The sequence below is a fragment of the Neolamprologus multifasciatus genome, chromosome 10 (assembly GCF_963576455.1).
Source record: "Neolamprologus multifasciatus chromosome 10, fNeoMul1.2, whole genome shotgun sequence".
NCBI lineage: Eukaryota > Metazoa > Chordata > Actinopteri > Cichliformes > Cichlidae > Neolamprologus > Neolamprologus multifasciatus.
Window position 1 is genome coordinate 11,606,791 of NC_140448.1, and position 20,136 is coordinate 11,626,926.

General features: G+C 40.6%; 1 protein-coding gene across 2 annotated transcripts in view; it reads left to right on the forward strand.

The window, feature by feature from the left end:
- Positions 1–20,136, forward strand: part of LOC146509667 (cell adhesion molecule DSCAML1-like) — a 53,214-nt gene that overhangs the window by 1,861 nt on the left and 31,217 nt on the right. For both annotated transcript variants that reach the window (XM_085174458.1, XM_085174459.1), the window contains exons 2-3: positions 9,564–9,884; positions 12,266–12,412. In XM_085174458.1, the coding sequence (XP_085030584.1) occupies positions 9,564–9,884; positions 12,266–12,412 (468 nt within the window). The remainder of the gene's footprint in view (positions 1–9,563; positions 9,885–12,265; positions 12,413–20,136) is intronic.

Here is a 20,136-nt window from a genome sequence, read left to right on the forward strand (position 1 = left end):
GTCCAAAATACCAAAATTCAACACCATCTCTAGATGAGAGCATTTTATAGGCCTTTGTGTAGCCTATCTATTTAGAGACTTGTTTAAACATTGTTTTTCCTTATTAGCAGTGGCTCTGAGAAGCTGTAAATTTATTTAGCAGAAAGTCCGGGATACGGTGTATTGACAGGAAGAAGGAATATGGCCGTTCTCAGTGCAAACGATCTCAAGTAGGCCATTAGGTCCATTTGCCATTTTTAAGTTGTAATATTTTCTGTCTTTCTATTTTTTTTAATTAACTAATTAATTTATTGAGGTTTTTTTTTTAGTTATCCAATAATATGACTTAGCTATATGCGCTACATGATTTTTATTCAGATTTAATTTTGATTATTCATACAAATAAATTATTCAGTTTGAAAGCTGTCATTTCATTGCCTCGCTGGCTTCTGTGGAATCGTATTAATATATGCGCAAATTTATTTCACCAAATGAGAAACTCCAGGGGCGTGGGTGCAGATTATAGACTTGCCCGGTCATGTTCCTCGCTAATAGCGCACCTGGACCCCGCGGTAGTGTTCGCGCGTGTGCCAGCGCGTGCGCCCCGGGTTCTTGTTTGTGTGTTTGTGTTGGCGGGCGCGTGGAGGAGGGCAAGTGACTGGGACGTCCCTCTTGGTTTGGTTGTTAGCTTGTGTTTTGAATTTTCCTGAAACTCGAAGTTATTTTACTTATTTGTTTTAAATATAAGGTTCTTTACGATACAATTTATACACGAATAATGTTTTTAAAGGGTGCTAAATCATGTCAGAGGGTTTAGCAGACAGGCTGGACGTAGGGTAAGTAATAAATCTTCAAAGAATAGCACATACATACATTACAATTAGCATTATTTACAATTAAACGAGGATTTATTTATAGCGCTAACTGGTGGTTTTAAAGTGAAATTAGGTATTTTCATTTTGCTGCTAATGAATTATAGCCACAGACCGTATTCAGTGTAACTGTGGATTAATTAGCAGGTTATAAAATCAAGTTTCACGTGTAAGGCCTGCTGTAGGCCTGTTTTGAATTTTAATGTGAAATCTAATTAATTAAAATGGCAAATTTTATGTATAGCATGTGAATGATATATCCCAAATTTTAATTGGAGGTGTGTAAAGCGCTAAGGTGAACCTGCTCCCTGCGCTCTCCATTGCTCATCCCCCTTGCCAATAGAAATGTGAAAAAATCCCCCCTTTTCCCTTCCCAGCCCAATTCCCTGTGCTTCTTTGCAGGGCTACACAATTAAAGCTGCAATCTGAGCTTTATGCACCACTCAATGACAGAGAGGGGTGCCAATCATCACTCAGGAAGGACCCAGGCCTCCATTTTATTTGCCCTTTTTTAACCAGATCAAGCCTGGCATCATTTAATTTTACATTTAAGAATGTAAAATTAAAACTTAAAGAGGTTAAAGGAAAAGTGAAGAGCTTTCCGAGTGACTTTGCCCTTTTGAACAGTAAAAATACCCAAATTCTGACTCATTTATTTCAAACTAAATGAAATGTTTCACAGCTGAAATATGAATATAGAAATTTCTAGGAAAAGATATTTAAAAAAAAAATACAAGAGTTTAATGATAACTGATCAGACTTTATTTAGCAACACAAAGCCCATGTATCCTTGACGATTTAACAAAGAAAACATTTCTGCAGTCAAATTCATTGCCAAATGGTGGGGAAACTGTGCTGGTGTTCGGCAGCAAAAAAAAAGGGGTTTATTGCACTTCCCAGCTCACCAATAGGACGTCACAGCTCTGTCACTGTCATCCTGCTCTCCCATTCGCCCTGAAATCTATTATACATGCAAATGAGTTTATAAATAAGAAGTCATCAATGAAAACAAGAGAAAAAGGGTGCAAACAAATATCAATTACAGTAAGAAATTTGTTTATTTTTTTATTTTTTTGTTTCCAACAAGAACTCTGTGTAACAGCACCAAACACAGTGCCAAACAGATCCAGACCTCCTCCAAATTTTATTGGATGCCGGCGCTGCACATTTTTAGAAGGAGGGAGTGTTCAGCAAATGTCAAATCTCTGAAGCAAGTAGTTGTTTTTGTTGGATCTCCCTCTCTCTACCTCCATCTCTCCCTCTCTCTCTCTCCGTCTCTCCCTCCCTCAATCGCTTCCTCTCGCAGTAACTCCCCTCCCTCTCTTCTCCCTCATCACTAGGCAGAATTAAAGGTTGGGGGAGGGGCAGTTTATGCAGACTGTGCTGGGACTTGTGATCCACAGATTTGATATTCACATTAAGAGAGAAACTGGCTGCTTTGATGTGAGGGGGAGCAGGTCCCAGGGGACTGCTGAAGTAGCACACTTTTTTTTTACTGACACAGCACACTCCGGGGTGGTTGGTGGTGGGGGTGGGTGCAGTGGGGAGCATATTGTTGGGGACGGGGTGTACAGAAAGACAGTGGGTGGGGAACAGCGATACCCCTTCGTTGATTAGATGTAACCCAACAACCCCCCCCCCACACACACACACACAAACACGCACACTTCTCCACCCACCAACCACCTACTTATGCCAGACCCTTGAGAATTATCCTTAAGCTTACACCTATCTTTATCCCCCCCCCCCCCCCCCCCATATCTCACCAATATTCAATTCACACCTCTCGTGCCAGTGTGTCTTCTTCTAGTGCATCCTGTGCCGCTTTGTTTCCACACACACTTGCACTCCCTTTGCCCCCTTATCAAAACACAACTCACAACTTTCTGTCGCAAAAACAGGATGAGTGATGGAGAGGTGGCAGGCAAGGAGTGTAGTCGGTGTAGTAGCCACAGTCTGCTTGGAAGTGAACCTGTTTCCAAAATAGCAAAAACTGGAGGAGAGGACGGGAGAGGGGTTTTGACATATGCCATGGCAAATGTAAATCCTGCTTTTGGCCTTTACTGCACGTGCCATACCAGTTAATGAAAGATGAAAATGCTGTGAAAATTATTGTAGCACTGGGAAGGAATGGGAAGATAGAGATGGATGAAAAAAGAGGGGGAGGAAGAGAAGCAACCTGTGGATGTAATATGTTGATGGTTGGTTGCAGGCACATCTGAATGGGACTTTAAGAGTTTCTTTTCCTCCTTCATTACAATATAGTTATGAACGTCAGGTGTGTGTGTGAGTGTGTGCTTGTGTGTGCATGCACTCCTGTGCATAGTCCCATCCCGTCCTGGAGAGGCGTAGATCAGCTGCATTATGCATGATGAAACCTTGCATAGGTTATGACTTCTGCCTCCTCGACATACATATTCATGCGTGACTCTCTGGCAGGATGTATAAAATAGTGGCTGTGACTCTGACAGCCTAAGCTTTAGCTCCAGCGGTGCCTTCGGTGCTCCAACACCTTCCAGTGAGGGCTGCTTTGCTCTCTGGTGCTGTGTCTGAACGAGCTTGATGAAGCCTCCTGGGTGCAGTTGAACTACAGCAGCAACAACACTGAAACCCCACAGCTTTGGTCAATACTGCTATTAGGGTAATGTCTGTAGACATACTGCTAGACTTAAATTCTTATTATGGTTGGAAATCACAACTCATGATTTCATGATACAGCGCCCACAATAACAATGATATCACGATACAGTGATTTTGCAGAAAAATGGCTCCTAAAAAAGGCAAAAATCAGCTGCAAAGAAACAAATGTGACAAAGGGCGGGTCTAACTGTGAAGAAGAAACTCATACTACAGATAATCCTCCATCTTGAAACACAGTATGACCAAGATTTACAATTTTATTATTTTCTTTTCAATATGATCACCGATGCCCATAAAGTCAGTGGGAAAGTGTTTACCGAGGTCAGAGCAAAGCAGATTTAGAAACTAAATATCATGAGAAATAAACAAAAGTTTTCTCCTGCATTTGTGCTGAACTTTAAGTTTATATCTCAACTTTTTTGGGTGGGGGGATAAAATTAGGGGTGGGATGGCAATTTGGCAAACAGTTTTGCAGTTCCTGTGTCAGAACATGGTTGAGAACATGTTCTGACATGCCCCGTAGGAAGAAGATGTTTGGTGTTTGGGGGTTTATTTGGGCAAATAAACATTTGAAAGCCTCACATTGGACCCTCAGAAAATGTGGTTTTTTCTTTAATGGCACTTGGTGGAACTCTATGATATGAATATGTGATCAAATGAGGTTTTATTCAACTACCCTGTTTTTTTTTGTCCTCTAATTTGGAGTAAGCACAATGGGCATTTAGATGTGGGAATCACCAGACACCCCATGATGTGATATTATCTAAATACGTTACTCAAAATATGACATCAATGCGATTTTTAACATTTTGTGATATGATGAGTATTGCAATAGCATATATTGAGATTTTTTTAAAATCTTTTTCAGCTCCAAATTATGTTCTCAAAGTTAAACTGTCAATATCCAATTTACAATCAAAACTGCTCCCAACAAACATAGATGTTTACATCAGCACTGTAACTTGCACTATTTTATCAACCGATTCACACTACAACCTGGGTTTGCCTCTTATCTGTATTTAATTTTATTTAATTTTAATTACTGTACAGTAGAGCAGGCAAAAATATTTATCATGATATACATTTGAAAATTTGCGATAACGACATAACTGACAATATAATTGACACTAGACAAAATACAACTTTACAACTTTATTAGTGCAAAAAAAAAAAACCCAACATCAATGTATTTTCACTTAAACAAGCAGCTGTTTTTTATCCGCATTAAAGTTATATAAAAATTTAACAGTGCAAATGCAAATTCCTTGCTGACAGTTTAACCAAAAGGCATTTCCAGTGGAAATTGGCCGACATATCCTCAGCATAACCATGTTTAATATCCACAAAACTTAGAAAGAGGTTATACACACACAACGTGGTAACATTATGTTGAAGCACAGTACGTATCACTCCGCGAGGCGCCTGCCTACGATAGCCCTAATGCCCCAACAATCCATCAAGCAGTGCGGCTTCGTAGCTTAGCAAAGTCATACTAAAACAGTTGACAGATTTTCGAGCGCAGTGTACAACATAAAATCGTGTCCAGGTCAGTAAACACAACCAGAATTTATACATAAAGCACACGGGATTATAAGGGGCACTGTCAATTTTCAGAAAAATCAAAGGATTGATTTTAAGTGTGCCGTTTTGCGCTACCAAAAATAGTGCTTTGTTGTGTATCTGACGGACGAAAGCTAAACCAGTTCCACACCACTGAAGTTGCAGCATTTTTACAAACCAGTTCTGGTTCATCAGTTTCATTCAACAATCCGCTTTCGCCATTCTCATTCTCCGTCACCGCAATGCTTTTTCCGCCATGTGCGTATGAAAACAAAGTCACTGCGCATGCACGTTTTACGCATATTCTATCGTGATATTTCATTTTCTTATCGTTGCCAAAACATTATACCGGTATTACCGTGAAAGGTATGATATGGCCCAGCCCTACTGTACAGTACTCTGTTTTTGGTAACTATTGTCCTTGATGTAAGTATGTAGGTTATATCCGTTTCAAGCTATGAGTGATGTAAGTTGTGTCACTTCAGTTATTCATTATTGATTGATTGATTGATTGATTGATTGATTAATGAACTTTAGTATAAATGTTTGCAGTAAGACTGAGTCTGATATCAGTCTGTGATTGATTGTCAAGTTGACAATCATATTCAATCTATTTTTGATAATATAGCAATTAACTGATGGATCGTCAAAAAATCACATATCCGTTGCTGTCTACGTAGACAGAAATTGATATTTAAATGTTACAACTGTTTTTTATGAATATAACCATAGACTGATACCAAGTCAGCTTGCCAGACCAAGACAAGCTCTGGGCAATCACTTAGTCACCACAACTTAATTCTGGCATTTACACTGTAGTTGTAAGGAGGTTGCTGTCCTGTCCTGTTTTTACTTGTCTGACTGAGCCGTTATGCTCCAGTGTTGGATAGTATTTTCATTTGTTTAATAAAATATCAACATTTGTTGTCCCTGTATTAACATAATATCACCGCACACAATATTAACGCTATACAATTAGTTTGCACTGCACCAGTTTCAGTTAAGTTTGTCTTTATGAACATGTTGAATAGTTTAGTGTGGACTGTCTGAAGGTTAGTCTTCATCTTCTGCATCATAGCATTTGTCACCTGGGGATAACCATTACAAGCTATGCATAAACACGTGTGTTTACAATGTTGTTGGCATTTTGATGCTTGCTACACAAGCCTTGTACACGGGCACAGGTCATAAGTAACATTTTATCTGTCAGTTTTAAATTGAGTGGAAACTCTGCCAGTCTGGCACAAACCAGTGCCAGTTCAGCTTTGGAGTGCACCTGGTGGAGAGGGATGATAATGCTGTCCCTCACACACTTAACAAAATAGCAGTTTCTGGTATGTCAGTGAGTAAAACACGTTTTTTTTTAACCGAGCTGTAATGTGTGGCTGTGCTTAGTTTGGAATCTTTTCCATTTAAACATATTTGCTCACTTCAGCAGCTGTTCATATTTGGAAAAGTATGACAGACTATGGGATTTGGTTGTTTGCAGTTTCTAAATTTAGATTGTTCAGTGGGTCATTGTTGTTAGGGTAGACTGTTGCATTGTTTTTTGTTTTTTTATATTCAGTCACAGCTTTCAAGTGCCAGCACCACCATGGCAACCCGCTTCCTCCACCCCCCAGTGTGACTGAGCACTGAGAGCTACTTTGGGATGCGTATGTGAATGTATTTATGTGTCTGCATGTCTGTTTATGTCAGCTGAGTGCACATGCAGTTTGCCTGGCTTTGACCAGCTCAGGAGTGGAAGTACTCTGATCCCCTCGTATTCCACTTCCTGCTCCATCAGTCCCAGTGCTCCCAAGCCCCGCCTGGTGCCAACGCCCCCAGGCCATATAATCTACTGTATGAGAGGTTCTCCTGATGCCCAGCCCCCCAAGCTCAGGGTGACCCCCTCACTCTAGTACTTTAGTGCTGTCCCCCCATTGGGAGATTATAGATATTGCAATCTTTAATATGGGCTTTATGCTCAGGGGCCATTACCAGTAATCTGCAGAGGGGAGGGAGTCTGACCTGGTTTTTGCAGCCCACCACTGGACTGCCAGACACATTTTCATATACCATCTGTAACATGCTGCCCAGATTTATCAATCCCTACATCAGGGACAGTGGCACTTCTTTAAAAGGAAGCTGGAATTATTGACTAACCCCACTAAATGGATAAGATAGCTGCATTATTCTTCGATCTGGTACATTGAGCTTAGTCCTACCATGATGATACTGTTGATGGTGTTGATTTTTTCTGCCAGACTTCACTTGTTAATGTTTGACCGTAAACATCACCCATAGCTTGAAGCCACCCTTCACTGACTACATGCCCAAAATCTCGAAAGGTTGGATGTTCCCAACTAAAGAAATGCATTGTAGCAGATTTTTTTCACTCAAGATTTAATGTGATAAGTTTATATCATGTCTTTCATAATAAGATAAGTTTGATAAATTGAAAATCATTGCAACAATATGAAAAAACTTAGAACATCTCTGGGTTTTATTAGGCTTATAGGACGGTTGCATTATTATTATTATTATTAAAAAATGATGTCACAGTAAGACTTCTATTTAGTTGATACAAAACAATTACCATTATAATTAGATCATTAATGATGGCAAATAATGAAATATTTTGTGTATTAAAACATCTGAAGATTGTTGGCTGTGATCATTGTTGTTTGTTATCATCTTCCTAGAAACTTTTATACAGTAAAGTGCATTTGATGTCAAAAACACTCAGGTGATCAAGATCATAGGAGAGGAGTTGGTAACGTTATCCTTGTGTCGTTTTCCGGTTCTTAAAGCTGAAACAATGAGATGGCTAATGAACAGCCTAATAGGATGAACATTTTTTGTGATTAATCCAGCATAAAATTACAAAAAAAAAGGCAAAAATGAGGTAAAAACAAACAAACAAACAAACAAAAAAAACAGACAGGCAAAAATGTCAAATATTCCCTCACTGACACCTCTAAGTATTTAATGCCTGCCTTTCTTTTCATGGGTTTTGAGGACTGTTAAAAAAATGCGATTTGAAATTTAGACAAGTTTTTTCCCATTGTAAGATTTTGTTGACTAAAGTGATCAATAAAATAGTGACAAAAGTAAATGATAGTTAGTTGAAAGTCCTGTGCTTATATCAACGGATATGAGGTTTACTGTTATAGCTCTGATTTTGTTTTATTTATTCACATCAGAAATTTTGTGCTAAATTACTTTAAAAAAAAAGAAGATATTTTCCAATCCATTTGAGCTCCAAGACGCTCAGCAGTTGTGTTTTTTTCCCCAAGCCAATTTTCTCGAAAGGCTTTGCAGATTGTCATCAGATCTGTTATGTAACTGCATCAGAAAACATTTTGATGCAGTTACACAATGCACTCATTTATTGATATGCAATAAATGAGTGCATTAGATATATGGAGGAAATTAAATGAGGAATAAATATGAAAGAAAAAAAGAGAATTCCATAAAAGTCAGTGATCTCACCTAAATAAATACATTTATTTGAATCAGTGAATGTGATTATAACAAGGAGAAAGTTATTCATTTTGATCAGTTTTACTGATTAAATTCAGTCTTTAAAAGCAGTATTAGATATCAGGGCTATTCAGAGGAACATCTGTTGGATCTATTTGAAACTGAGTGCTAAGTTTAACCTGTTTTGATCGAAATCCTTGATACTTTAGTATCGTTTAGCACCTTTGGTGATGTTTTAAAGACTTTCTGTTCAGAGTATAGCTGTACAAGGGTGACCATTTGGTGGACAGTTTGTATTAGATGACATAATTTAGAATTAACATCCACATCTGTGCGGTGTCTCCCTTCCATTTTTTCTTCTAATCTTTCCTATACTGACCTCAAATTTGAGACGGGCCTGCCTCATTCCTTTTTTCACTGTCCTCTCAGTGCTGGAGGTGTATGTGTTTAATCTGAGTGCCAATGAATACCATTCTTGTGTGTGTGTGTGTGTGTGTGTGTGTGTGTGTGTGTGTGTGTGTGTGTGTGTGTGTGTGTTAAATATGTAAGGAGATTAAATAGACTTAAATCTCTGCGTCTGGCATAGAAATTCCAATCACATAACCTATCTACATGCTCCCTTCCTCCCTTCCTCTCTCCCTCTCTTTCTCTTGCTTTCTGTTTGTCTTTATGTGTTTGTACATGAACTGTATGGAGGTAACAGGCTCCTCCTTTCCCACCCCCCAGATCCACCTAAACCATCACAGACTTTGGCCCAAATCCCTTGCTTTCTGCATCATGTGACTGATGTTTGCAGCTGGACATTTGACACACATTTGTTATGATTATTTTGCCACAGATTTGAAGGACATTCCCTGTCTGTCCAACATTTTCACTTTACTGTGGTGCTTAATGCTTTAAATCAGTGTTGCTGAAATCTGATAAGTTTATTTTGACACTATTGTGTGTTTTCAGCGTGTGCACAGCGTGTAACAGGTGTTTGTTATTGACTCTTTACTTCCATCTCTGCCTGTTAAGTGATGATGTGTTGTATGTTTGCCCCTGCAGTACACAGTGAGGATGTGGGCTCTACCAGGCTGTACTTTGTGAATGCCTCCCTGCAGAGGGTAACCTACTCAAGCTCGGTGGGGGTGTCCCTGCCCTGTCCAGCAGGGGGCACCCCCAGTGCCATACTGCGCTGGTACCTGGCCACCGGCGACGACATCTACGACGTGCCCCACATCCGGCATGTGCACGCCAATGGCACGCTGCAACTGTACCCCTTTTCGCCCTCTGCCTACAACAGCTACATCCACGACAATGACTACTTCTGCACCGCGGAAAACCAGGCCGGCAAGATCCGCAGCCCCAACATTCGCATCAAAGCCGGTGAGTTGAATGGACAGCCAGGAAGGGAATAAACTCTAGGGTAAAGAAAAGTGGGGTTATGGAGCGAAAGGTCAAAGTGAGACATGGCAAGAAGAGACTGTTGCTGAAGCATAAACTAGAGCAGATGTGATTGGCAGCTGCAAAAAGCCCAACCCACACACAGAATCACCTGCCCTAAAATAGCCTGTCTCGACCTGAACACAGATTGACCTAGAACACAGTCTACAGAGAGAACATCTGCATCACGTACTACATCAGGCCTTGGCCTTTGCTCACACCTATTTGACTGAGCTGCTGATGAACCACTGCACTTTACACCAACATAACCCCTTCATCTATGGCGTGGCACCATATGGCAGAAAGAAATTCAAAACACAACCCTTACAGTACTTAGAGTGAAGTAGCAGCTCTACTGTGAGATATAACCACATCCGGTAAGGAGGAGAACTGTGACAAAAGGTTATGAGCTAACTGGCTCATCCTCGTTGGCAGTCCTTACATTTATCAAAGGTCAGCACAACAGAAGAAACAGGAGCTCGACAGTCACTTGAATTTTTCTCAAACAAGTGCCTTTAAATGCTTTGCAGAGTGTGAAAAGCAATTCACTGCATAAAAAAGAAATGTGTGTACTTAAGTGTAAAGTACTAAAATTTAGGTCCATACACTAAGTTTTATGCTCTGTTGTGTATTGTTGTGGGTTTCAGTTATAGTAAAGGATACACACAAAGTATACACCACTAGACTCTCTACAGTCTATTTTTGTGAATTTTGACCGGAAGCTGCCTCTGTTGCCATCACATTCCCATTTCTGTCCTCCTTCTCCTCCCTGCTCCCTCGTTCTTCAAACTGTCCTCTTGTGCCAGACTAAATTTAGCCACAGCACACTTCTTTAATTATCTCTCATTAACAAACCTAATTGGTGCTTTCCATTGATTAGCGCATGTGAGGCTTTAATAGGCGAGACCTCATCTAAAGTAAAATAGTACATCAGGGGTTTTGGGAAGCTCCAGCTCTACAACGAGAAGAGAAACACGAAGAGAAAAATTACCCGGTAAACAGATACGTCAACATCCGCAGATACATACACTTACACTACATCTATCGCCCTGCCCTCCCCCTTTCCCATCATTCATTCAGGCCAGTGAGTCCCTCCCCCTTCCCGCCTGCCATCAACATCTGTTTTCATATTCTGCCTCCCAACACCGACCTGAACTAATACTCATATTCATTCTAATACTAATACTAGTGCCAAGTTGAGGATTTGAGCCAGGACCCTGAGCTGTATGCCAGCCGCTTGCTGCCTTCATTCCCACATGACCCAAAAGCCAGGCCTCAGGAGCCGAGGGATTAGCATGAACCAAACATCCTGCAGCCAACGGCTTCAGTCAAGCCTTGGTGCACAGGTTATACAGTCAGACAGGATGTGGGTGTTTTGTTTGGGATTTTATGGCCACAGTTTTGCGCTTGCACTGCCACTGAGCAGCTATTGACAGGAGTCAAATTTAATTCAGTGCTACTGCCTCGTGGCTTACAGCAAAGTGTAAAGAAATTCACAACAGAAGCGTTTCAATATACTGTTTCAAAAGAACTCAACAGAACGGGTTAATTTAATTTATTTATTTAAAGAAGATGTAAATTTTGGCAAGTGTTTTCTTCTTGCGGCAGGAATGTATGCATGCTGTCATCATGTCTGTTACCAGGAAAGGGATTCCGAACCAGTTTCTTAGCAACCTTCAGATACGTGCTAGCTTTCATGTGATTTCGCTAATGAGCTCCTGCTCATTCAACAGAGTGTAAAATATTGCATGAACCTGAATAAACCAAAGCACCATTAATCCTTCAGTGCAGCTCAGTCTGTTGTATACTTGGGAAGTTATGAGCAAAAACATCAGTGTTTTATTATGATGTCATCCCCGAGCTAGAAAATGATTTCCATGATTATCCTGCCTAATGGTGGCTTGTGCCATTTGTGCCAAAAGCAGAGGCAGGATTAGAAGAGTTCAAACAATAGACAGGAGTAGTTCAGTAATTTCCAGTGAATACATGTGGAGTGCTGTGGTAATTGATGAAAGGGCGTTTTGCTCTGGAGTGTTAATGCGTTGTTTTTGATGATGTAAACACAGCGCTGATTGTTGTTTTTGCCTTGGCAAGAGGGGTAATACGACCATGTTGATGGCGCTCATACTCTGTCGACACATCTTCTAAATGGAACACTTCTGGGATATTTTATGTAGATAATCATCATCTTTCAATTTCATCTCTTTTAATGTTCATAAAAAAATAGGGAAGTCTTTATTCCTTGGTAGAAAACCCCATTTAAAAGATCGAATCCTTTCTACATGCAGTGTGTTGTATGTAATATTGTGTTTGTGTTTGTGTAGTTTTCAGGGAGCCCTACACCGTGCGGGTGGCGGACCAACGCTCAATGCGGGGCAACGTAGCTGTGTTCAAGTGCCTCATCCCCGCTGCTGTGCAGGAGTACGTCAGTGTTGTATCCTGGGAGAGAGACACTGTTTCCATTGTCCCAGGTAGGACATTAAATGAGTGAATTTGGAGTGAGATGGTGAAGGCACACTGATTGTTGACTGTTGGATTCAGGGTTGTCTTTATGTGTGTGTGTGTGTCTTTATGTCTGTGTCTCTGTTTGTGTGTGAGAGCGGTTGATGTGCCACTGTGCTCTGTGTTTGACCGAATTCTTAACTCGTGTCTTCTGTCTGTTCACTGTTCTGGATCACTGATCCGGTCCTCCTCCTCCTCCTTCTCCTTCCTTCCTGAACATATCTCCACCCTCACCCTCTTTCGTCTACCACCTTCTTTCTTTGGACGGTTCCATCTTTCCAACTCTGCTAGCCCTGTTTTCCACATCACATTTAATTATCTCAAGCTAATGTCAACTAGTGCCTTTAATTGTGTTTGACACCAAAGAAAATGAAAGACAGACATCTCTTTCCACATCGCACGACCGTTCCACACTTTCTCCTCATCAGATCTATTTTGGTCCACTCCCTGCTTGTCTTGCCACTATGTCCTTGAAGAACAGGGCCACAATTAGAGATACAGGATGTCAATAGGACTGTGCCCCTGCATTCATCTTCATTAACCTCATTAGTGTATGTGAGCGTGTGTGTGTGTGCGTGTGCGAGAAAAGATAATTGTTGAGATCTGTCTTTATGTGTTTTTCCAGCTTTTTTTAGGTACATTTTTCTCATGATTTTGTTTGAGATGTGGGCCTAATTATTTTCTGCATGTAAAACCCCTTGCAATAACAATAAAGGGCAGAGGGAGGAGAGATGGAAAAGAAGAGCAAACCAAAGGAAGAGTAGCAAGGAGGGTAGTAGGGCAAGAACGGCCTCAGGTCCTGGCAGATGGCGTTTTATATTATATGTATGCAAAGCACACAGACTCTGTGTCACACATGTACATGCACCAAGGTTGCAGTAATTTGTCATTTTCAGACATTTCAGGGTACAGTACTTTTTTTTATAATACTGTAGCATTTTTGTGTATTTAGAGTTATTTTCTTGTCCTCAGTTACCAATGTGACTGCTTTAATGGGCCACATTTTTCAAGGCTGTGACCAAATCACCCACTTTTTGTATTTCTTGCCATACTTTTATTTTGGCATTCACTATTAACACTTACAGTGTGTAGGGAAAAATACTTTATTGCTTTTTACTTAGCTAAATTCATGAAAATTCTCATGAATGCTCATATTATACACACATCAGCCAGCCAGACATAAATGTTCTACTCGTATGCTTTCATATTTGTGCTCTCTTTCCCTTTCCTCAGTTCGGCTCTTAAGATTATGAGTTGTTGACGTCACGCTTGGTTTACATGTGACTTCTGATGATTCCTGAACATAAACATAGTAGATCTGCTTTGGGTATGCCAGCCCTCTGTGTCTATATTTGTGATTTCTATGTATGGGGTGTTTCTGTACTGTCATGAGGCTCCAGTGTGTAATTAGGGGTATATAGGTCAGTTGATGAGCAGTGAGTGTGAGGATCAGATGCTGAACATGATGAGCTGCTCACTGAACTCAGCATTCGTTTCACTACAACAGCAGCACACACAAACAGGGCAAACACTGGCAGCGTGGTTGCATTCAACCTTGACCCTCCAATCAGCAAAGTGACCTCGTCATCCTCACAGCCAATCAACATAGTCTGCACAACAGCTCATAATCTGAATATTGTTATTGCACTCTTACATGGGTGCACAATATGCAAACGTACTCATGGACACATATAGTAAATGTCCACATACAGCTGATACATGTGGTTATATAAACAGTCCAGTGTATTCATACTGATCTCCTACTCCTCACTAGATCATTTCAAACACTACAGAGTGATGCTTTTTCCCTGCTTGTCCAGCAAAGGACTGTCTGGATAGATCTAATGAAGATGTGAAAGTTAAAATAGATTTTATGATGGAAAGCTCCCGATGTGCACGTGAGTAGGTGACTACTTGTCACAGCAGGAGATGATGGTGAAATTTGAGGAAATAAAGCCACTGTGCAAAGACACACATAGTCAGACTATTTCATTGCACCATTTTCCTTTTCTGCTTGTTACAATTTAGGGTAATGAGAAGCAGGGGACAGATAAAAATCCTTTATGTTTTGCCACTTAGTAACACAATAATACGACTGTCAACAAATAATATTCAAACATCTGATTAGTACTAATCTTTATTCTGATCAGACCCACTTAAATGTATCTCTGAGAGCAAATACTCTGTTATCTGTTACTGATGAGAGAGGGCATTGTCTGATGGAAATTGTCTGCAAGCACCAAGTCAAAGCATTCAATCATTCAGTCCTATGTATTGTCATCTGGTGGGCTTTGGCTAACTGTCACAAAAGAAAAAGAAAAACTTTTTCTTATTTTCAGAAATGCATTTCAGCTCATAGCTCAGTGCTTATTTATGACTTTATCTTTTTTAAATGTAAATTGAGGTATTTTAGGCGTAGTGATTCACTGATGTTCCCCACCTTCAAAGCAACATTTGTGGCACCACCGAACCAACAATGAATCTGATCACAGTTCCTTCCTGTACCTCCTCCTTGTCATTTGTCCCTATCTCAAAACAAAAGCACAGTATGAGTACATACATGAATAGACAGGCCTGTTTTCTTTACATTAGTGGATCAGACAACACAAACTGAACCAAGTCATAGACGAATCTGACTGATAGCATTATTGCTAATATGTTTTTTTTTTTTTATATATATATGGCAACAGTGTTGCTGTGATGTGCAAATCTGATATCATGACAGCCCTACATTGAATTAAAAAAAGAGTTTAAGTAGTTTATCTGCACTTCATATCTGTGCTTTTGCACAGAGGCATTGCTATGTGTAGACTCTGATCAGTAGCACAGTCACATATTGGTGTGAAGGTTGAGTTGATGACATAACACAACGCAGCCATGCCCTTTGAACCACAACAGGTTCTATTTTGTCAAACACACATGTTTCCCTTCTGGAGCATTTTGTGTGTGTGTGTGTGATTATATGTGTGCATGATTATGTATGTGTGTGTGTGTGTTTGTCCCCTTGCCTGTCCCACTTTCCCATCCAGCCAGGACAGGGGGGGGGGGTGGTTAAGAGGGGAGGGGTGCAGGCAGACTGACCTATTTCCCTCTCGCTTCCCCATCCCATACTATCCTTGTAGTTAAGCTTTGTGTGCGTGCGTGTCTGTGTTTGTGACCCTCGTGAGACAATTGAGGTCTGCTAATCTGAGCAGTGATCTGAAGGAGGCGAGCTGGAGCAGAGACAGAGAGATGGAGGGTTTGTGGACGGGAATAAAGACAACAGTGGGACACAGAGAGGGTTCAGCTTGCCGATCGAGGCCGTCGGTCTAATCAGCAGAAAGCTAATGAGTGGGTCCGATGAATAGAGACTGGACCAGCAGATGGCTGTAGCCACATGGTGGTCCACAGAAGATGCCCAACCATGCCCCATCTAATCCACCTGCTACACTGTTTGGTCTTGTTTATGTATTTGCACAGTAATTTGATAAACATTTCCTTAAAACCTCAGGCCGAAAAGCACAAAATAGAATTACAGTGTATATATAAGATTAGAAAACCAGGTTAATAAACTCCTGTCCTACACAGAGCAATATTTTCTGCTCTCATTCAGTCACACTCCAAACTCTCATTCTATCTTGTTCTACCCCCTCTTATATTTTAACAAAATAGCCGCAGTATATCATAAGTCAGGCACATTTTGTACTGTAACCTGTCATAACCTGTCAGTGTGTAAATGCTCAGTATCAGGCGCTAATGTAAAATTGGATTCTAACAGGAGTCACCAGGTGGCGAGGTCACTTACAGGCTACATTACAAATCAATCTTCGGCCCCCTTGGGTGCTGGACACCAGGAGGTTACATAGACTCAATAGTACACAGCTACACACACACACACACATACATCTACGCAAACAGCTAAAACATTGCAGCTGAATTGACTGGTTTGTAGGATAAGTTGATTCAAATACACATGGGAGTCTGATGATGCTGACAAGCACACTCCAGTCCACTTTGTCAATTAATATGCAGATTATTTATAAAACAGATCAATTAATTGTATTTTTTCTCTGAAATATGCTTGTTATAATTTCTTTAGGACAAAAGGAAAAATAAAAAACTAAGTATACAAAACGGTGAAAAAAAATAAAATAAACACACACACATAGGGAATACCATTATATAACAATACTGTTGTATGTGTATAGATGGTTATACAGTTTTCCCTCTGTGTAATTAGAAAGTTAGTGTCATAAGGCTTCACACAGGTGCAGGAGAGAGGTGACAAAGGCAGAGGGACGTCATGGAGAGCAGCAGTGTGTTAGGACACCATGTCTGTAAATCTGTGCTTGTGTACTCAGAGCAGGAATACATTAATGGATACACTTGTCTGGGACACGGCAGACGCTTGTAAACACACTTTGACACACACACTTGCTTCTAGTAAGTACAACTGAACAAGCCTCTCTGCACACACAGACACACGCGCCCTTCAAAAGTAACACAATAAAGCCATTTTCAGATTTTGCATGTACCAGCCTGGATATGGCGTACTCATTAAACATTAACTTGGGATACATTAAGGCTGCGGTTTGCTCTGCTTTGTGACGCCTCGCCTGTTGTTGTGCTCGGGCCGTCTGAGTACATCAGGACGTTGTGTGATAGAGGAGGATGGGGAATACGTGGCATCCCCAGGGCTCTTGGAACATAACCCCCCCCAACCCTTGGGTGTCACATCATCCCTCTCTCACCTCTCCCTCATCTACCCCTGCCTCTGTCCCATGTGGTACACAGCAGGCAATAGGGAAGGGTTAATGGGGGACTAAATCATGCAGATGAAGCCTCCACCATGAGCATACACCTGCAAACGTGTGGCAGTATGTCTAAAACTCAGCAATGAGGTGCTGGAAAAACTGTCTAAAACTGACATAATCAACATGACAGGGTGGAAATGTATGTCTTTTCACTTGTTTGTGGTTTGTTCACCTCTGTCGGTTGGTCTTTCACTTTCTGTAGATATTTTTGCCCCTCTCATATTTGCCCCAGTGTGCTGAGAGCGACTGAGAGCCGGACAGGAACAGATGGGGTGCTGGCAGCCATCTTTTACTCAGTTAGGTTGAGCAGGCACGTGGGTGGGTGTGTTAATTAGCACAAACCAGTGAATGTGTATGCGTGTGTGTGTGCGTGAGTGTGAGCGCGTGCTGCAAGGGGCACAATAGACATAATTATCTCTGCTTGAGAAGCCCATTTGGGAGGGGATGGGGGGGGGGGGGGGGGGCTTGGAGGGATGGCATGGAGAGGCGGAGTTCAACAATGGCCCAACCACAGGCTTTGTGTGTACAGAGCAGAGGGCTGACAAGTGTCGGCTGTTATTGAGTATTTACACACTATTACACTCGCCTGCTCACGTGCACTTAACGCAGAAATGCACACACTCTGACGCTTCGGCCGTCGGTCTCGTTTGCTTTTTCGCCTCCCTGTCTCCATCAAAAACACGAAGGCTCACACACAGCTATAGACACACACATGCAGCATGTTTATGTTTACAGTGCATCAGTGTATCAGTGTCACTCAGAGTAAGAGGGAATGATAGGAAAGCCCCTGCGAGCACATCAGTCTGACAGAAACCTGGACACTATGTAACCCTTCAAGCCAGGCTGTGAGAGTACAGAAACTGAGGGAGAGAGGAAGCGAGAGTTTAGGAAGTTTCTTCTTCATTGACAAATTACCAAGATTATTTTGCTCCATTTGCTTTCTTTTTTTTTTTTTTTAGTGTAAAGTCACATAAAGCAAACCAATAAAATGAAACAAAGCCAACCAGGCCAAATCTTACTGTTTTGAACTTTTCCAACAAGTGTGACTTCTCTTAAAATGCAGAAATCAGCTTTTAACTTATATTGTAATTAAATTATGGAGACACATCGGTCAAATGTAGTTGATATAGTGGGAGAATCAAAGTACCAAAATTGTAAACTTTTAATTTTCAGTAAATATCAATGGATACGCAGTAGCAAATAATGGCATCTAAACAGAATCTTAGTAGCTTAGTTACTAAAGTTGTTGCATTATAACTGAAGACCAAAAGCTAATATGAGAAGGAAAGAAGATCAATAAAAGTAGTTTATCTTCATTGATTTCAGGTCATATCCACAATCCTGAGCAATCATTCCAATCAGTCAGTATTATTATCGTTGCCATTATTATTGACACTTTTTGTGATATCAAGGCAAAGAACGGGTCCCCAGTGGCGTTGTAAGAGATAGCTGTTAATCTGCATTTCCGTCCACATCCACAGTCATTAAGGAAAGTGAAAGCAGGAAGGCTTGTGTCAAGGCTTAGAGTAAAAGAGTTGCAGGGTTTATGTGGCGTGGATTGGGTTAAGAAATAGGATTGGAAGGAAAGAGGTTTTACCCCTTTTTTCCTACTTCCTTCCACGCTTTTGTTTAGGCAGGCGAAAGCAGGATTAGAGTGAGGAGATTACAGCAGGATCTACTAAGAAATTGTATTTAAGGAAATGCTTATTTTCACAACCACTCACAGCAGAGACTAGAAGTTTGGTGTCCCTTTCTTTCTTCATTTCTGTGTTGCTTTCATTATTAAAGGCAGTGATTTGTTTGCTAATCCTGGCTTTCTACAATGCAAAAACTTTTAGCTTTACAGTGTTGCCCCACTGTTTTATCCTGAAATGTTATCATATTTGATGTGTGGGATTGTAGTAAAAATATATGTTTACATACACTCAAAATTCTGGTATCAATTTTCTACTTTTGTGAGTCTCTCTGTGTGAGTGAGAGGTTCTTTTCCTCATGTTTCTGTGAATGTGGTTTATCATTCACAGTCTCATGAGGAGGCATGATGAGGGACTGGATGGGATCCCCGGTGGTCATCAAAGTGCCATGTTCCTACATGACCTCTCAATCAGACCTATTGATCTGCTTCACTATTAGCTATCCAAACACGCACAAAGGCTAGATCAACATCACAGACCCCGACTGATTGTAGCGTGGGTCATAGTGAAAAGCTCCTCTGAGGTTTTAATGTGACAGAAACGCCTCTCTGAGGAAGCGGTGGCTTGTTGCTTATAGATTTGTTAGCACATAGGAAATGTTCAATAATTCATTATTTTTGCAGTAGGTGAGTGGTTTGATCACTATAAAGTGAAACTCTGTTAAGACATCAGTCAATAACTGAGCATATACATACTACGGGGAAGAAACAAATAGCAGCCCTCATTTTCCAGAGTCAGCCTGACATCACAATGAATTTTCAGCATTGTGCTGGTAAATGGGTTGGTATCCGGCAAAAAGTGACAATGAGATGCAATGTTTTATGCTGCAGGGGAAATTCATACATTGAATATATATATATATATATATATATATATAGAGAGAGAGAGAGAGAGAGAGAGATACATACATATATATATATACATATATATATATATATATATATATATATATATATATATATATATATATTCAATGTATGAATTTCCCCTGCAGCATAAAACATTGCATCTCATTGTGAATTTAAGAGGTATGTCGCAAGAAGAGGAAGACTAGTGGTGTAAAACAAAGAACAAGAAGCATTATCCATAATCAGGTTTATGAGTCCAAGTAGGTGATTTAGTGCCTGTGTCTGCATCTGGATCCAGGAAATTTTAAGAAAATTCCTTATTATTTCTATATATAGCATCACAGCGTAGTCCAGATCT